The sequence below is a fragment of the Mixophyes fleayi genome, chromosome 3 (genome assembly GCF_038048845.1).
Source record: "Mixophyes fleayi isolate aMixFle1 chromosome 3, aMixFle1.hap1, whole genome shotgun sequence".
In the NCBI taxonomy this organism is placed as follows: domain Eukaryota; kingdom Metazoa; phylum Chordata; class Amphibia; order Anura; family Limnodynastidae; genus Mixophyes; species Mixophyes fleayi.
The window spans coordinates 97879029-97898944 of NC_134404.1; the positions used below are offsets into that span (position 1 = coordinate 97879029).

At 40.2% G+C, this 19916-nt stretch overlaps 1 protein-coding gene across 1 annotated transcript in view; it reads right to left on the reverse strand.

Moving 5' to 3' along the window:
* Window positions 1–19916, reverse strand: part of VEPH1 (ventricular zone expressed PH domain containing 1) — a 300978-nt gene that overhangs the window by 149327 nt on the left and 131735 nt on the right. Inside the window, exon 5 of the mRNA XM_075200875.1 lies at window positions 17120–17329. Within this exon, the coding sequence (XP_075056976.1) occupies window positions 17120–17329 (210 nt within the window). The remainder of the gene's footprint in view (window positions 1–17119; window positions 17330–19916) is intronic.

A 19916-nucleotide genomic window follows, 5' to 3' on the forward strand; every position in this document is an offset into this window, starting at 1 on the left:
TCAGAAGTCAGGGTGCGAAATTGGACCACGTATTGGCCAACAGTCTGGGATCCTTGGCATAGAGAGAGGAGACTGGAGGCTGCAGAAAAAAATCAGACCTGGCTCGTCAAATATTTTCCGAAATGCCGTTAAAAAGGAGAAAACATTCAGAAGGAGGGGGTCATTACGCTTCCACAGGGGTGAGGCCCATGCCAGGGCTTGTCCGGAAAAAAGCGAAATAATGAAAGCCACCTTGGAACGTTCAGTAGAAAAGGCCCCCAAGTTGCATTTGAAATGTATGGAACATTGGTTCAGAAATCCCTGACATCTCTTAGGGTCTCCATCAAATTTCTCTGTTGTGGGCAGCCGCAGAGAGGATGATGCGACTGACACAGGAGCAGGGGCAGGAGGGCTGGCTCCAGATGAAGTGACGACAGCGGATTGAGCAGCTGGTAATGAAGCCTGAAGAGAATCCAAACGGGTAGCTATACCCTGACCACAGTGAAGCAGCCTGGCCTGCTCGGAGTCATGTTGTTCAACCTTTTGAGCCAAATGGAGCAATAGGTTCCCGGGCGTAGGGTTCACCTTGGCCTTCCGAGGTCATGGCCAGAGTATACTGTCACGAACTGGGTAGTAGGATGGCCTCACCTGCTGGTATCAGCGCTGCTACGTTGGGAGGCATGGAATCTAACCACGCAGCAGGTTTTCACCAGGGATCCCCACAAGGGGATTTTGACTTAGCTGCTGAGACGTGTCGGTCACGGCCCTCCCAGGTAGCTCAGTGAGGTCTGGTAAATAATCATAGTCGAACAGTCCCGGGTCAAAATTGAGTGGGCTATAAGGTACCGAGGGGTCAGGCAGGAGAGTAGTCAGGGAGCCAGGAGTCAAAACCAGGAGATCAAAGAGTTCAAAGGAGAATCCAAAGAGAGTGGTCAGGCAAGCAGGGTCAAATCCGAGGAGGCAGGTAAGTATACACAGGGGTAACAGGAGCCAAGAGACTGGAGGCTAGACTTAGGAGACTAGATACTCTGGCACGCTAGTAGTGTCAGAGTCAGGTTTAAATACTTGCCCCCCGTCCATTGGTGGACGTGGATGTCGGTGTTGTAGACGTGAGTCTTCTTGGGCCGCCATAGTCATATCCATTTGCTACCGATAATGTGATCAATGCTGTTGTTGTTTGTTCCATCTTATTCAGCTTTTTCTTCCTTTTAGGAACATTGTAAACTAAAAATGGGGAAAAGAATGAATGAATATTGCTTCAAAATTAAATAGCAGTGTTGTAAGCTGATATGTGCTTGAGGCCTTCTCCCTCCTGCAAACAAGCTTAACGCTGCAACATATACATGTTCATGTTTTAATATGTTTTTACGTTTAATTTTGGAATTTTGTAGTTGTAGCTGTTTTGTAGTTGTAGTTGTTTTGTAGTTGTAATTGTTTGGTAGTTGTAGTTTTGTAGTTGTAGCTGTGCTTACATTTTACTTTAGTAATATTAAACTTTCATATATTTATTTCATTTACTTTAAATATTTTATAACTAATAAACTTACTGTTTTAGCATAACGTTGGGGTCTGCGTAGAAGGCAAAAGTTTCTCTGCCAACGGTTCTGTCTCTTGCAATGGTTGCGAGCAATTCCTCGGCTGACATATTGATGCTGTCTTCGGTTGTATTTGAACAGTCCAATTCAGCATGTTCTTCAAGCGAATAGTCGCTAATCAGCAGTGAGGACATTCTTGACTGACTGCTTTCTGGTGTAGGATTGCGAGCATCCCGGCAACTTGATGATGATGATAATGCAATGGGATTTGCCAGGGCAGAGTTGAAGAACACTACATTACATTGATCATAAAATTGCCATTCCATGCGGGCAGCACCACTCTTTCTCCGGTTGTGGTCATGCACTTTGGAGTATTGCTTTCGCAGCGATTTCAATTTATTTACCACCTGCTGCTGGCTGCGCTTTATGCCACGCTGTTAGTATTTTTGCTATGTTATTGTACACTTTTTTATCCCTTACAGAGCCTGTGATCTGCTTTATATCTCCTCCTCTCCTCTTATAGCCAGCAACTCATGCACTTCTTCTTCCAACCAGTGTGCCATGCTTTCTCCTTTCCCTCGTTTCTGCAGCATTGAAAAGACCTCATCCTCCACCGTTCCCACTGCAGGCGACCTGTGTTTTGTATCTACCCGGAACCCCAAATCTCAAATCTGTTGGATTTCTCCAGAACCGAACTGCTCATCTCTAGAATCTAGTTGAAAGGCTCCCAGTATGAATATAACGAAAAGTATTGGTATTTACTGCAAATAGAGTGTCTTTATTTTGAACAAAGGTCACACAGGTAAAATCAGAATGCAGTCAATGTTAATATAGGTATATATATAGGTATCACAAGTCTATAGACACAAAAGGTAATGCTGGCGAGATGTATTACAGAACTCAGACATCAGGGTTTAATGCAGAATAGTCTGGCACTAGTCTGATGGAGAGGGCAGTTCTCTACCAGGTAGTGAGCAACCAGAATGTGGTACAAAGGCACACTGGATCAAACAGGAACAAAAGACTTGGTAATGCTGGTATTCATGTATAACAGAGGGAGTGCAGCCACTGGAGCAGGAGGTACTGGAGTGAATTGCAGATTCAGGTTACCAGGTTTAAAAGATGAAGCAGGAGACACTGGAGATCAGACACACACAGTGAAGTGCAAATTCAAGTTACCAGTTTAGTAGATGAAGCAAGAGACACTGGATATCAGGCAAAAATGGTGCAGTACAGATGCAGGTTACCAAGTTTAGCAGAGACTGGTGTCCAGGTAGACAGATGAGGTACAGGCACAAGGAGACTGAATACCAGGTTAGTCAGGAGGCAGGAGGCATTGGATGTCAGGCACAAATGGGGAGTGCAGATGCAGGTTAAAAGGTTTAACAGGTGACAGGAGGCACCAGATGATCCACACGAGAATCAGGCAAAGGTGCTAAACTATGAAACAGGCAGAGGTCAGATATTCAGGAGAACAACAGGCACAAAACTGACAGGGACAAGAATGCAGCAAACAACTGATGAACTACAAAGAACAATGTTTGAGGCAGTGAAACAGGTGCAAGTGATGATCAGGGAAGGAGATTAACTCCTGCAGGTGAGGTGGAAATAGCAAATGGCAAAACAGCAGTACTTATGGTAGCATAGAGATACCGCAGGCCAGATACAAATAAGGATCAGAGTCCCAACACTAATAAAGGTATTTTCTAAAACGGCATATTTTTCACTACAAGTTTCCACCATTATAAATTATTTTGTGCCGGCTTTCTTGTTTTCTTTTTTTTTAATGTGTTTGTTTGGTTTCAGGGCAATAACCATTTTAAGGATGTATAGAGTTTAGGATATTTTCACATTTAGAACTTGGGTTTGGGCTAGAGTTTCATTAGTTTCATTAGTTTTGATTCTTTATACCTAAGTCTGTTTTTACTTAATATACCACTTATATCTGTTATAATGTTTATGCCCATTATATTATTTATATTCATAGTACCCAGCTGATGATAAGATGATAAGATGATTTGATAACATTGTCATGCAATAAAACTAGAGATGGACGGGCTCGGTTCCCCAAGAACCGAACTCGCCTGAACTTGAGGTAACTGAGAATCGAGCTGAGCAGGCTCATTGCAAAACATCATTGTGACGTCGGCGGAGCTCGGTTCTCGCGATGTTGGAAAAGCATAAATAGCCGCCTCCACAGCAATCCAGGGCCATTTGACAGAGGGAGAGAGAAGGGTTAGGTCACAGACAGCATTAGAGCAGGAAGAGAGCACATCTTATAGCACTTATTACAGCACTTCTTACAGCAGGAAGAGAGGAGGATAGAGGAGGCATTTTTGCAAACATTACCATTACCATTTGTAGTGTATGTCAAGCCACAGTCAGTCGAGGGAGGGACCTTAACCATCTTGGAACCTCATCCATGTTACGCCATTTGACAAGAGTTCGTGGCAAGGTTTTGGGAAAAGCTGAAAGTTATGGCAAAAAAATAACAAGCACTCCATCATCAGCTAGGACCCTTCTGTCACCTACATCCAGACGGCTTCAATCTACACCCACAACACCGTCCTCATCAATATCCTCAGTAGCGCTCGGAGTTAGCCCTGCATCCCACTTAATAAGGCTGGATGACTCCTGTACTATAATTGATTCCTCTGAAGAATATTTAAGCAGTAGTCCCACTACTGCTGCTGCGGTTGCTGCTGCTGGGGGTGAATCTTCTTCCCATAAGAAGGCCAAGAAAAAGAGCAGTACTACATTACAACAATTAACTGTGAAACAATCATCTGCTAGAGAAAGCAAATATGACAGCAGTCACCAAGTCGCCAAGCGAATCACAGACGCCATGGCAACTATGCTAGTGTTAGATCTGCGTCCAATATCCACAATAAACGCAGCTGGTTTTTCACAGTGAATTGATGTGTTGTGTCCCCGTTACAAAATTCCATCGCAACACCATTTTTCCCGTAAAGCAATTCCGCAACTATACAAAAAAATTTGTAAATATGTAGTAATTGGGCTCAAAAATGCCATTCTGCCCACTGTTCACTTAACCACAGATATGTGGACAAGTGGAAGTGGGCAAGACTATATGACTGTGACAGCCTACTGGGTTGGTCATTCGCCTTCACCAGCAGGAACAGCAGGAGCATGTACACCACTACATAACATTTGTCACAGGCATTTGTATCACCAGCTACACTAACAGACATACAGCTGATAATTTGTTATGAAAACTAAGAATTGTCATTGATACATGGACACTCCCCAGGATATGTCATTTCTGATAATGCCAACAATATTGTGCGAGCTGGGTGAATTCCATCACATTCCCTGTTTTGCTCACACCATAAACTTGGTGGTGGATTCTGCCACATCATGTAGGAGATTGCAGCAGCTCCAAGAACAATTTAACTTGTCCTGCCACCAACTTAAGCAAGAGGTGTTAGCAAGGTGGAATTCCACCCTGTACATGCTTCAGAGGATGGAGGAACAGCACCAAGCCATCCAAGCTTATTCCACAAGCCATGACATTGGGAAAGGAGGGGGAATGCATTTCAGTCTTGCACAGTGGGGAATCCTTTCTGTGCTGTTCAAGGTGCTGAAACCATTTGAAACTGTGACGTGTGAAGTGAGTTCAGACTCTAGCTTGAGCCAAGTCATTCCCTTCATTCGACTATTAGAAAAGCAGCTTGACAAACTGAAGGAGGAGATGAAAGAAAGCAATTCCGCAAAGTATGTTGGCCTTGTAGATCAAGTACTTAATTTGCTTTGCAATGATCCAAGAGTAGTTAAAATCTTGAACTTGCATCACTACGTTTTGGCCACTTTGCTTGATCCAAGGTTAAAGACCTACATTGATTCTTTGCTTCTAAATGAACGAGATGTGAACCATTGCAATGAGCTATTGGTCAGCAAGTTGTCCACTGAACTGGGCCTTGGCTTGGCAACGTCTCCTCCTTCAGTTTGTCCAGCAGCTGCTGCTTAAAAAAAATTTAACTTTCCAAAGCGAAGCAGGGATGACGCAGGGGACAGACCACAACAGTTTGACATCTGGGCTGGTTTGAAAGATTTTACCAAAAAATGTGTGACCTTGCCCATAACTTCATACAATCCGACTAGTAAGATGCAAAGGATGGTGGAGGATTATTTTCAAGAGGTAATTGATATGGACATGTCAGACAGTCCCTTTCCTTACTGGGAAGAAAAGCAAGCCATTTGGAAACCCATGTACAAACTTGCTTTGCAATACCTAAACTGCCCACCCTCCAGTGTGTACTCTGAAAGAGTATTCAGCACAGCCGGGAACCTTGCCAGTGATCGACGTAGGAGGTTACTTCCGAAAAATGTGGAAAAGATGATGTTCATCAAAATGAACTACATCTTCCACAAGGAAGGCCTTTACTATCAAAGACATCCAGGCACTGACAGTTCTCTAATGGCGGATTCCAGCGGAGATAAATTAATAGTCTGTGATGATGATGTACACACTGATGGGGGTGAGGATGATGCTGAAGATGACGATGACAACATCTTTTTGTAAGGTGTAATCTACCCCCAAAGAGGAAAGGGGCATTTCTATTTAACGTACAGTCTTTAAAGGCTGCTGTTTTGTCAATTTCACTATATGTGTAGGGTGTCATACACAGACAGACACCAAACTGCCTTTGGCCATTTCTATTTTATTGTACAGTCTATGCAGGCTGCGTTTTTTCTATTTAACTATAAGTGTAGGGTGCAATATACACCCAACGATGATGGCTACATAGCCAATAGTCAAAGATGGAGAGGAAGACAAGCAGGCTTGTCTGTATAATTTGCAGGCAAGTGTTAGAATTTAGGGTGGCCTACCAGCAATTAAACTGTATTTTTCATAATTTGCACTAAGAAGCTTTGGGTGTACACTGGGCATTTCTATTGATCGTACAGTGTTTGCAGGCTGCTTTTTTTTCTATTTAACTATAAGTGTAGGGTGTAATATACAGATAGACACCAAACTGGCTTTTTTTGCTAGGAATTTCCATCGATCTTTTTAGTGCATTGTCTGGCATTCTGGATTGGTGTGTGTCTGATAAAAGCACACATCCCGGTGAGGGGCAGCACTCGTTGACATTTATTAGCTGTAGAAATAATTGACTTATCCAAGAAACTGGTGGAGCACTAAATTAGGTTATTTTTGACCCAAAAATGGTATTTTTTAACAAATTACAAAACAAAACCAAACAAAACCAAAACACGCAAGGGTGGTTTTGCCAAAACCAAAACACAAAGTTAATCCAGATCCAAAATCAAAACCAAAACACGGGGGTCAGTGACCATCTCTAATTAAAACACATCAGCTTCTTTGCACCGTTAAGAGCACATATGTGCTGGAAAATGGGTAAAATGCATGTAAACTAATGTATGCTTTAGACTTGTTTTAGTGATTAATTTTAACCCATTTTCCAGTGCTTTTGATGCATTGCACTTTTTCCAATACAATATATTCTACTTGTTGCACATTTTAGTTCCTTGTTTTCCAACAGAAAGTAACAGTTATTATGAATTGCAAATCATCAGAATTTCATTAACTGGGACATAAAAATTAAATAATGTTGTCTTTCCTTTTAATAATAATTTCACCCTGGTCTCTCCTAGGCTATACTAGCAATTTGACCTACTGGAGTCATGTTCAGGGGAGGCCAATAATGCTTTGCCCAAATTAGAATAGTCTTGTTCTTTAAAATGGTTTGATGAAAATTGTTGGGTACGGTTTAACGCTGCAGAGAATTCCGACAGCATTAATACCTACCCAAAAAATCCGATTGGCTCCAAAAACAACAGCAATAAAAACAGACTCACTTAAGACACACAGTTTCACTTAACCTGAGGGGTCCACACATTGCCGCTTTAAATTAACATAGATGTAAGTCGCGATCACGTGACACACTTCCTGTCAGCATGCCGGTGTCATTAGACATCTAGACCTTGGGTTTGCAGGTAAGGCTGTTTTTATTGCAGTCGTTTTTGTAGCCAATCTAATTTTTTGTGTAGGTATTAACTCTGTCGGAATTCTCATCAGCGTTAAATTGATTACCACCGCAATGAAAGCAGATGGATAATTCACTTCTTGCTCAAATATTAATCTTCTTATAAGAGAAAAGCCTAGGCTTTACTCTTTACACAGCTCTGCCCTGTATAACAGAAGTTGTGGTAGCTAAGTATTTCAAAGACACAGGCTTTTCCCCTTGAATTTTCCTTTTAAAAATTAAACACTTTTACAAGTACTGAAAGCACTTTATCGGATATCACTGAAATCTGAACTGACTTGGAAATATCAAGCTTATGTCATCCAGCACAGTAATTATGCAGTATTCGATCCAAACTGTAACAGTATATTCTCCCCTGGTTCAACATGCTCAGCTAATTAGAATGTCATGATGTGCAAATTGATATTCTAGTTGTCATCGTGGCTAGTGAATGAATGGTGAGGGTCAATAACATATTGTGATGAGATTTCCATCAGGACTACAGCATATAGGAAATATTGTTATCACATACTGTATTTGGTGTTTGCTCAGCTGCTTCTTCCTAGATAGGAATAGTGTAAACACACTGCATTTGGCATGAACGAAAAGGAAGTATTGACCTGTGCTAAATGTGGTGCTCATCAGACTCTGCTTCTCAAGTGATGAGTTGATATTTAAGAACTTCCTGAACTGGATACAAGGCAGTGAAAACTTTTAAACTGACTCACGTAGCTATGTTCATTCAAATTAGAAAGTGACACTTATGTTTACCAGTAAGTTATACAGACTACTAGTTTTACACATGTGTTTTATGTCTGCTTGGCCTCATCTAAATTACCCAACACCAGAAAGAAATGACAGAAAAATGGTCCATTATTATTTGCTTTTACGGAATTTTATGTTGTAATATTTCCCACTTCTGTTGTTCTTATCTGAATAATATACTTTACTGGAAATACACCAAGGATTTGAGGGCCAAAATGGGAGAGACTACAGGGGTTCAAACACTTGTACCATTCAATGGTTGTAGTTGGAAGATCAAGGACATTCAATGCTGACTGCAGATTAGGTATGAGTACAACCACTTTTTATGTATTATTTAAATTAGATCGATAGCTGGAGAAAAAACATTTAAAGCAGAAGTCACTGCATTGATAGAAGACTATCAGCTTTTTTCCCCTTGAAAAAGGACTTGTTTGTGTCTGAGGAGGCAAGTATTGTGTCTCCTCCTATATTGTTGTTTGTTTTCACCTTTCATGCATACTTCAAATTTAAACACACAAGAGTGATACACGTAATAAAGATCTCCTTACTTGTTAACTAATATGTATGTATATTCAGCACATATACGATAACTCCGTCCAAAACAGAATTTTTAGTTTTGGGTGGAGATATTTTTTAAGGATTATTTTATGCTTCTCTGGTAAGGTGGGATCTCTTATGGTACCAAAGGTACATCTGACATACAGAGTACTGGAAGTGACATAAGCTATGCACTTCACCCAGCGTCAGACTGGCCAACCAGGGTACAGGGGACTGACATCACACAGTCACAGATCCAATTGGAGCAGAGCCACGCCCCCCCCCCCCCCCTACCCACACTGCCCTAGCCACAGAGGAATCTGGGGGCAGCAGAGCACAGCACAGCAGGAAGTGTGGGTATATGAGAGAGGCAGTGTGAATCAATGTGCTTCAGAAATGTGTTTGTGTATGTGTATGATAGACAGTATGTTTAATGACATAATATAACATAATGACATAATATAATATAAATTATTAGCAAAGACAGGAAAAAGTGTTGAGAATATTACACAAACCCAATTCTCTATTATGGAATACTACCAGTGATTTTATTAATCACAATTGAATTTTCTTTTATGTTACTAACTGTTGACTATATCATAGCCATGCATTCTTCAAGAGTGGAGGCAGCAGAAAGTGGCTGTAAATTGACAGCAAAATGGTGGTAAATATTCCCCATATCCTACAAAAAATTACTATTAACTTTGATATCAGTAAGTTTATGTACAGCAAATATAGATATAAATCCAGGTCCCAGCACTCCTAATTCAATGGTGTACGTTAACCAGTTGCCACTCAAGGATTTTAACCAGTCAAATTTAGTAACAAAAAGTGTTTACTCCGATAATATATCCAAATATATATATATATATATCATCATCATTTATTTATATAGCACCAACATATTCCGTAGCGCTTTACAATTGGGGACAAACATAGTAAACTAATAAACAAAGTGGGTAAAACAGACAAAGAGGTGAGAAGGCCCTGCTCGCAAGCTTACAATCTTGGATTAGTACCGGTATATGCAATTCTCCCACTGCTGTGCCACGGATCAGTCTGATGCGTGGCTTTCCTATGTGTGCCCTATCCCTTTTTGTGTGACAGTCTCCCTGCTCCCTCTCTCCTCCGCATATGGCATCCTCCCTTTAAAGATGCTGTGCAAAATGGAAAAGTTGGAAGGTGAGGCCTCCATGGCTTGGTCTTGTTTTTCCAGCATATCCCACAGAAGCTCAAACATATTGAGATCTGGGGAATTTGGAGTCAACACTTTGAACTCTTTGTCATGTTTCTCAAACCATTGTGGAACAATTGTTGCAGGGCGCATTAGCCTGCTGAAAGACACCACTGCCATCAGGGTATACCTTGTAATAAGGGGGGTACTTGGTCTGCAACAATGTTTAAGTAGGTGGTATGTGTTCAAAGTAACATCCACTTGAATGCCAGTACCCAAGTCTCCCCAGCAGAACATTGCCCAGAGCATCACACTGATTGTCTTCTTCCCATAGTGCATTCTGGTGCCATCTCTTCCCCAGTTAAACGATGCACATGCACCTGGCTGTCCACATGATAAAGACAAAAAGAGAGAAGAAAAAAGCGCCAAACATAGTGTGATATTATCAAGACATAAAACATATATAATGAATGTCCAAATTGCCCCCGTACCAGATGGATATAATATAAAGGCTTATCTGATGGGAAACCGCTGATATCCAGATCTTTTCCCTGAAAGGATCACGCCTCCACTTCCATTCAATTAGTACTATGACTCAGAAACAAGAAAAAATTGCATAGTGAAGTGCGTTCATAGCAAAAGGTACTTCACACAGGATGAGATAAAAATCAGACTTTTAATACATTGTAACCATAAAGAGCAAACAATTGCTCGTACATGAAAAAAGAAGTTCATAAAGATTATCTGTTAGTGAATCCCTCAGATGTCCCAGGAGAAGGCTTTACTGGCCCCAGAGAGCAGTCTCAACAAAACAGCTGGGATATTACACCCTTAACGCGTTTCGACAGGTTCTGACTTCAAAAAAAATAAGCTTGTTAGTGTATATATATATATATATATATATATATATATATATATATATATATATATATATATTTATATATACATACTAAAAAGCTTATTTTTTTGAATTAATAACATTCATTTTTTTTCTCCTGTTACCTATTAATTATATGCACTGTGGCTCACAAGCACTACGCTGCCACTTTTACTTGAGCTGCTGTTTTCAAATCTGGGGGATTTGGCAAAAGCAGTGAAAGTGGAAGAAGCGACACAGCTACAGTAGTGTGTATATGACAAGTAGCCAAATAATAATAAAAAAAAAACGACATTCCCTCTAGGGGCACCCCATACTATTCAGATGACTGACAACACCCTTCTCATGACTGGCCACACCCCTTCAGGGGTGCAGTGCCACACTCACAATATATGCTATTGCATTACCCCATTGGGCTCTTCACTGACTTTACCTCACTACTTGGCAGTACCTTCTTTGTGCAAATTAGGTAATAGAGTTAGAGGGACGTTTTACAAAAACTCCATGTATGTAACCATGTAAGGATGCTGTGAAATATGGAGAACCATCATCATCATCATCAACAGCTACTTATAATGCACCAATAATTCCACAGCACTGTACAGACTCACATCAGTCCCTGCCCCGTTGGAGCTTACAGTCTAAATTCCCTAACACACACACAGACATAGACATAGACAGACAGACTAGGGTCAATTTTGAAAGCAGCCAATTAACCTACCAGTATGTTTTTGGAGTGTGGGAGAAAACCGGAGCACCTGGAGGAACCCACGCAAACACGGGGAGAACATACAAACTCCACACAGATAAGGCCATGGTCGGGAATCAAACTCATGACCCCACTGCTGTGAGGCAGATGTGCTAACCACTAAGCCACCGTGCAGCCCAATATTGATTTGTGTAAGTAACAGGCTAGGGTGCGCTAGTTGGGCAACTGTACAGGTTTTGAAATTTAGGATCTTCTATAACAGAATGTAAAATAGGTGTGACCATACCATCAAGTTCAACCTATTTTGGATCTCCTGTGATGCCTCTCTTATATTTTGATTGATCAAGATAAAGCAACCGCCAATCTGTTTCAATCTGGAAAAATGTCAGTCCTATTTCTCCCTGGATCCACAACCATAGGTGTTTTTTTATTTCCTTTAAAGACATTGGTACTGTGCTGCTGACAATAAAAGCTCCTTTTATGTTTGAAAATCTGAGTTTTACGATTGGAGACCCTTATTTTGCACCAATCATGAAGCACTGACAGAAAAGCTGCTACCTGAGATCCTTCCCCTATCCCATACCTGTAGCCATTTAACTACTTATTTGCATTACTTATTTAGAGTAGGGATTCTCAGCATATTAAATATATAATACACTCTAATGTGTGTAAGCAACCTCATCTCTTGTTTAAAAAAAACACTTCTTAGTTCTTATTTTAGTTATTAGTTAATTATTTCTTAAATGCACATACAACTGTTATTTTAAATTAACAAGTAGAGGAACTCATTGAATCTGTGCAAAGTACTCTTTAGGGTACACATACTACATTTAGAAAAACCATGATTTAGAATAATTAAACATTAAAAAGCTACGCAGTGTTTGACATGTATAATTGCAAGTCTTAAAAACAAAAGAAGATATTGTTTGCACTTTCTACATCTCAGAGAGGAAATTGTTGAAACGATACATTCCTTTAATTTCCTTTACAAGTATAATAAACTTTAATCAAGAAGTCACATGCTAAAAGAGATTCAAGTATTTAGAATATATTACAGAACATGTACGTTTTTGGGCAGTTGGATTTAGTTCTCTCTCAAACTGTAGATCAAGCTCTGTTTCCTAGCAAACAGCACTGATTAAAAACAGTTGAATTGATGTAGTTCATTTTGGTATTTAGATGCCTAAATAAAGTAATCTAGCAACTTTAATAATATTATTAAGGGAGAATTAGGTCCTTTTTTTCCCTTGATGTTGAATAACAGCGACCGTTAAAAGCAAAGACAAAACTTTGTATTTTGTCATGACTTTTAGCAGGGCATTCAAAGAGTTCGCTGCAGCATAGTGTACCAAGTGTTAAAGCTTGTGAATGCTGCCGGCAGCGATTATATCGACGCAAATCAAAGCAAAAAAGCATATTGATTCATTTGCTTTTATTATTTTGTAGACTATGAGCACTAAAGGCATTTTGGAGGTTTTAAGAACGTGTGTTGAATGTCTGATTTTAACCACTGTACATAAAAGCCATTAAACATGGGTTGATGTGGCTTAGCGCTAGAGTTGAGTTGTAATGTTATACATTTAGGGGCATATTTAAGACACACCGCATATTATCAAAGATGGTTTTCGATCCTAATCGCATAGATAAGGATTGAACTATCTTTCATATTTATTAAAAAACCTTCACAAGAACAGCAGTTCCAAAAAACTGCTGTTCCTGTGAAGTGCAAAATTCAACTTTCACTTGGCTCTCCTCTTCTCCTCCCATGTGATGCTGATTGCGATAATGTTTCCTCCTATCAATCACTGTGCGCATGAGCCGACTGTGCATGCGCACAGAGATCCCGGACTGCAAGAATGTGAGTCATGTGACAGGGAAGGATCCCATGATCCCTTCACACAAGCGCTGTCCTGCTCTGCTCTTCGGAGTAGAGATGACAGCAGTAGCAGTTTTCAATTATGTTAATATACTCCAGCCTCAGCTGGCGTACATTAACATAATTGAAAAGGGATTTTCGCGGATTGATAAATAGCGTTACTGAGCAGTCCCCATACAATTTTATGGGGAATGCTCAGTAAAACACAGGTGCAAAGCAGCAGATAAGATATCTGCTGCGATGCAATGATGATAAATGTCATTCTTAGGGGCATATTCAATTAGCTTTTGGATTCGCGGTAACGCGCGTTGCCGCGAAAAGTGCGCGTTCTTGCGGGTATTACGGTACCGCATTAACGTGGATTTTCGTTCGCAACCCTATGGGCTGCGAACGAAAATCCACGTTATTGCGGTACCGTGTATTACGTTTCGCGGCTGTTCCGGCGCGTTACCGCGAATCCAAAAGCTAATTGAATATGCCCCTTAAAGTTAATCCCCGAAAACATTAGTTTTCTACTGTATGTCAAACTACTGTATGATAAATAGGGCCCAGTGTGGGCAGATCTACAACATTCGCCTATGCACCAAGTTTATATCAGCAGCAACAAATGTAGCGTAGAAGACGTGGCTTTACAGTGTTAGTAGTAAATGTGCAAGTTGCATTACTCTATTTCTAAACAATAGGTGCCATGTACACAAGAGATAATAGTGTCATGACAGTGTTATTAACAAATGTGAAAGTCACAAATATAAATTAAATTAAATTAAAATATGTGAAATGAAATGCAAACATCTGTAATTTTTCACTTTAAAAATCCTTTCCTGTAGCATTCCATATGGAAATGTCATTTAAGTAATGCGAATAGATGGCTGTGACTAATATTGTAGGCACACTAATGAATTAAGTACTATCAGATGGAGATGAATCTGCAAACATCCAATCAGAAGGGCCTAGCTAGTGCTGCTGATCTACATCATCATCGTTGTGTCTCATTGTACCAGTCCTCAGGCACACACAACAGATACACCTCCTGATAGGTGCATATGCGTCCGTGTCCAGGTCTACCGCTATCATAATTATGCAAATACGCACTTACTATACTTCTACTTTTGCTCACCTCTGTCCTTCACCATTCCGCCTGTTTAATCGTAAGTAGTCGCAAGTGTAAGATGTGACCAAATCTGCATTTTATGCCCCCTCCCTACTCCACTCTCCTCTAATTAACAAACGTGTATTTTTTATGTACATATTTTTCCTATTTGCATACACTTAGATCCTCACCCTATCGCCAGGACACAAGGTCACACATCTTACAATCATCTTTATCTCATTCCGCTTCTATTAGCTGGTGATAAATCACTAAATCCAAGTCCACCCACATCCCCATAGACGTATAAATTAAAACATGGTAAAAAAGGGAAACAAATTATTTTCAGACACTGGTAAATAGCGTTACTGAGCACTCCCTATACACTGTTATGGGACGGCTCAGTAAAACGAAGAGAGATGCAAAGCAGTAAAGATCTAAGATATTTGCGGTTCCGTTTTCTGGGATTTAACTGAGGATTTAGGTTTGATAAATATGCCCCTTAGTGGTATGTATATGTAATTTTTTGGGGTTGGGTATGTTTACATGATACTGATAACACCGAGTTAGTGTAACAACATGACATGTCAGATACTGACGTGCCTGACAACAAAGATATATACACTCACCATAATAATGACACCTGAGCTATCCGATAGAGTTTTCTTAAAATTCCGAACACAACAAATCACGGCACTCCGTTAACCAGCGACCATCCTATTACTGGTTTTAAAGCGGCAATGCCGGGTCCCATTCCGGATTCGTAACCCTAACTATAACCCAATCCCTAACCCTAACCTGATTCCTTACCCTAACCCAATCCCTAACCCTAACCCTATACCTAATGCGATCCATAACCCTAACCCGATTTCTAACGCTAACCCTAAAACCAATCTGATTCCCAACCCTAACCATTACCCGATTCCTAACCCTAACCCTAAAACTAATGCGATCCCTAACCCGATTCCTAACCCTCACCTTAAACTTAATCTGATTTCAAACCCTAACCCGATTCCTAACCCTAACATTAACCCTAACACTTACATAGATAAGTTAAGCGGCAGGACCAGGCATTGCCACTTTAAAACCAGTAATAGAACGGTTGTTGTTTGAAATGACGTCAAAACGCCGGAAAGATATTTGAAATGATAAGTGGCACCATATCAGGTAAACTCACAGGCCATACATTGAAGCTCTCTTGCAGCAATCCTTCTACAGGTAAGTTCAGGAGGGTAGCTGAATCATAGAAAGTTCAGGAACCACAGAAAGGGACAACTTCCAGTGTCCTAGGTAGCCCAATCTCCTCCCCTCAATAAGTGGGAAATTGCTTTACCTGTCCAGGCCTATATTTAAATAAACCCTATAACTTAGAGCGGAGGGAATTTGGTGAGTGATTGCTGCTGAATTAAGGTATTTTGATTGTTGGAAGCCATGAAAGAGTTGATCTATTTCTCCCCTTAGTAATCAAAGAACAAAGAGTCGTACATTTTGTTTTTCACAAAGACAAAGATATCACCAACCAATTTGTTTTTTTGTATTGTGACTGTATTGCATATCATTTTCTGAAAATCTTTATAAGTATGTTTTAATATTTTAACTCAAATATTTTTTTTTGCTTAAATTTTCCTAGTACAGGAAAATGTACATATTTCATTATAGACAATGTTTTATGCTATCCCTGTGCTGGTTCTGGGCAAGTTTTTGGTGTTGTATCTGCCACCTCTTTCTTTGCTCTCATGATGTCAAACCCAATTTCCAATGATGTCACACATATCCTTTGTCTTTAGACCATGTCCACAAGCATTGCCTTGTGAGAGGACTACCCCACCACAGTGAGACCTACAGGAGAGCTTTGTAACAATATTAAAAAAATTCTGAGGAAAACAAACAATAGAACTTTACTGCAAGATGAGCTCTGCAGGCATATACTAGCATGATCATAGAAACTAGGCAAAGTACTGTAACAAGAATATTTTATACATTCATGTACACTAAACAGATATGAAGAGAAGCACATATTGGGTTAGAGTCCCTTTAAACAAACATTTGATCATATTTTTGTGTTAGAAACAAAGCTGGGATAAACCCCTGTTAATTTCAACATCTGGGTAAATATGGACTACAATTCAAAGCCTAAATCACATTTTTCTCTTCAGAGAGTCTAGTTGAATAGCTCAAACAAGCAAGATTTATGTAATCCTTAAGAAAGTAAAAGCTTAGAAAAAACTGATATAAAACATATAAAAGATAAATATAAGCTCTTTGACTGTTGTATTAATATTGCAAGGCTTATGTGCGAGGTATCTGATCATTACTATGGGTTCATATGAATGGTCTCATTAAACATCCACCTCCAGTTTTCATCATACTAAACATAACCCTTCTTATCTTGTAACCTCTGATCTCATTATCCATTGCAACATAAATGTCAGTACTCTTGCTGCAATAGGAATGATAAAGCTATGACAAATAACAGCTACGTCATAGAGTTAAGTTATACATCTGTAGAGAGCCTTGTTTTCTGTTTCTATTTTTTGTTTTAAAAGGGGAGAAATTAGTCATTGTTACATACCTCATCCACATTACCCACTGCTCCGTAAATCTTTGCTATCTGTCCAATAAGGCATGGGAAATGTTCACCAATTTCTTTTAATGTGGCAAGAGTTCCAGCCAATGTAAGGGGTTCATATGATGATATGTCTAAGAATATATTAAGGATGATATCGCTATAGCTTGGATCAGATAAGTATTCCACAAGAAAGGGTACAGTTCCGGCTAGTATCTGTAAAAGAAACATACGTACAAGTTGTAATATTTCTCTGCACAAAATACAGTGGACCCTCTTTATACTGCCTAATTATAACAAAGGCTGAAATAATGCCAATGGTGGCATATAGAGAGGCGATATATGGTGTAATTAGTACATTTTAATGAATTTGTGAAAAGAATATGCTGTGTGGTTAGCGAGGGGGGTGTTGTAAAGGACATGTTATAAATAGGTAGCACTGTATATAATAATACCAGTCCAAGAATCACTTCCAATTCTGACCTCACAATACCACTAATATGTAAATAGTTTGTTTCCTTCAGTTCATGTCAAATGAAGTAGTTTATGTAAAAGTATTACAACAATCCTCTGTATGAAATAATATTTTGTATCATTCAGGATGACACTTTAAGATTTTCAGAACTTGAAAAAAATATTTGGGTAGAAAGAATTCATTCAACTAAGGTTTGCTTAGAAAATTTGTAGTCTATCTCCTTGTGAAAACGGTGCATTGAACAGTTTGCCATTTTAAACGAAAGCTGGTGTTTGAAAAGTGAAATAGGAGCAGATCTGTGACACACGAAAACTAAGGCTGGGTACATACTGCAGGAAAACTTCTAAAGATATGATAGTTGAAGAGATTTTACCAACGACAGGGAAAAAACTAAAGTCTCCATCAGCATGCCGATTCATGTGTACACACTCTACACGATTTACCTTCAGATCTGTGATCTTCATCAGGTTCAAGAGCAGTGTAATCGTTTAGAGAATGTTATGAAACTGTTCGCTCCCTATTTATCAACAGGATACATTTTATCACAGTGTGTATACATCCAAACTTTCCATCCTGAATTAACATGCTAAACTATCAGGGTTTTAGAGCTTCTATTATCTGAGTGAGTACCATAGCCTTTGCTGTCGGGGTGAGTTTTACAGCCTCTGCTATCAGGAAGAAGGTCTCAGCCACTATTTGCATTATTTATTAGTTTGAGTGTCATCCTGGAAACTGGATTTCCCCATTCCATTTTTTTTCAAAAAAGTCCCAGCACTTGTAACAGTGGCACATGGAATCTCTCCAGCATCTTTTAATGAGCAAAATAGACAACCTAGTTGTAAATAACATTTGCCTCTGTGACAATTCATTATCGGCATGCAATTTGAGCCTCTGAAATATATGTAGGTCCTAACAGCAGGTACGGGGTTAAATAAGGCAAGATGTGAGATTGTCCGCAGCGGCCCTTACAAGGTCTTAAACTCCCCACGACTGGGGAGGAGAGGGGAAATGGAGAGGGGTTAAATCATCATCATCATCATCAATTATTTATATAGTGCCAACATATTCTGTAGCGCTTTACAATACAGCACCCAGCTTTAGTGTTTCCATGCTAAAATAACTGCACAGATCCCATCAGTACTAAACTAAATAATTAAACGTTCAAGGCTGTCTCTGAACGGCTTTTCTACCCTCTTTTATTTTTATCCCTAAATATATACACAATATATCCGTTGAATAAGCCATTAATAACATCTCCCGCTTATGTATCTGAGTTCACAACACCATTATGCAGCATCAGGCGTGTTAAAATCTATGACTATAAACAACTGAGATGTGTGGATTAGAGATTTTAGTATTTTATCGGCAACCACAAGTAAGTGAGAAAAAGGAAACACATGGCCATTATTTCATACAAATACAATTATATAGTGTTCTAATTTGTCTATCGTCAGGTGCCGTCCCCGCACACACATTAGGTGCCAGGAATGGCTGCCTTCTCTGCCCCTCGTACATCCCGTTGCTAAGCAATAGTACACTACTTCCGGTTCTCGGACTGAAGTACGGGCACCTGCGCCCTTCCGTTGCTAGGCAACGGAGGCACCAGCAGCCCTTCCTGTCGCCGGTCAGCTGCTCTGACCGCCGATCCCACGTCCACCAATGGCAGCTCACTACCATCTATTTAAACCTGGCTCTGGCAGCATTAGGGTGCCAGAGTGTCTAGGTTTCTAATCTCCAGCACCTTGTTTGTCTCCTGCATATACCTGACTTCTTGGATTCTGACCTGGTTCTGCCTGACTACTCTTTTGGATCTCCCTCTGGACTCATACTGATCTCCTGGTATTGACCTCTGGCGTTCTGACACCGCTCCTGCCTGCTCCTTTGGTACCTGTATTACCCGCACGGTTTGACCTTGGACTTCATGGCTTTTCTTGATCACCTACACTTCGCTGGTAGCTATCTGTTAAGGCCACGACCTGCATGTCTCTGCAGCTTACCCCAAACTCCCTTGCGGGGGGTCCCTGGCGAAGACCAGAGGTGTGTTTAGACTTCACGTCTCTTAGATTAACAGTGCCAATACCGGCAAGTCTGTTTGTGACACCTATTCATTTTTAAATCATCATGTGTAAATTAGGACAAAAGTGCAGTGTAATTACTGTAACAAGGTTATCAGGAAGGGAGTCCTGTGATGATGGATACATGTGTTAGCCTGGTTTAGCACTGGCCACACAGAGGAGCAGAGTCTAACGGATTCACCGGTCTTCACCAAGAGTTGGCACAAGATGGGATGGAATTAGCGGCCAGGAAATATTGGAAATAATGGCGCTG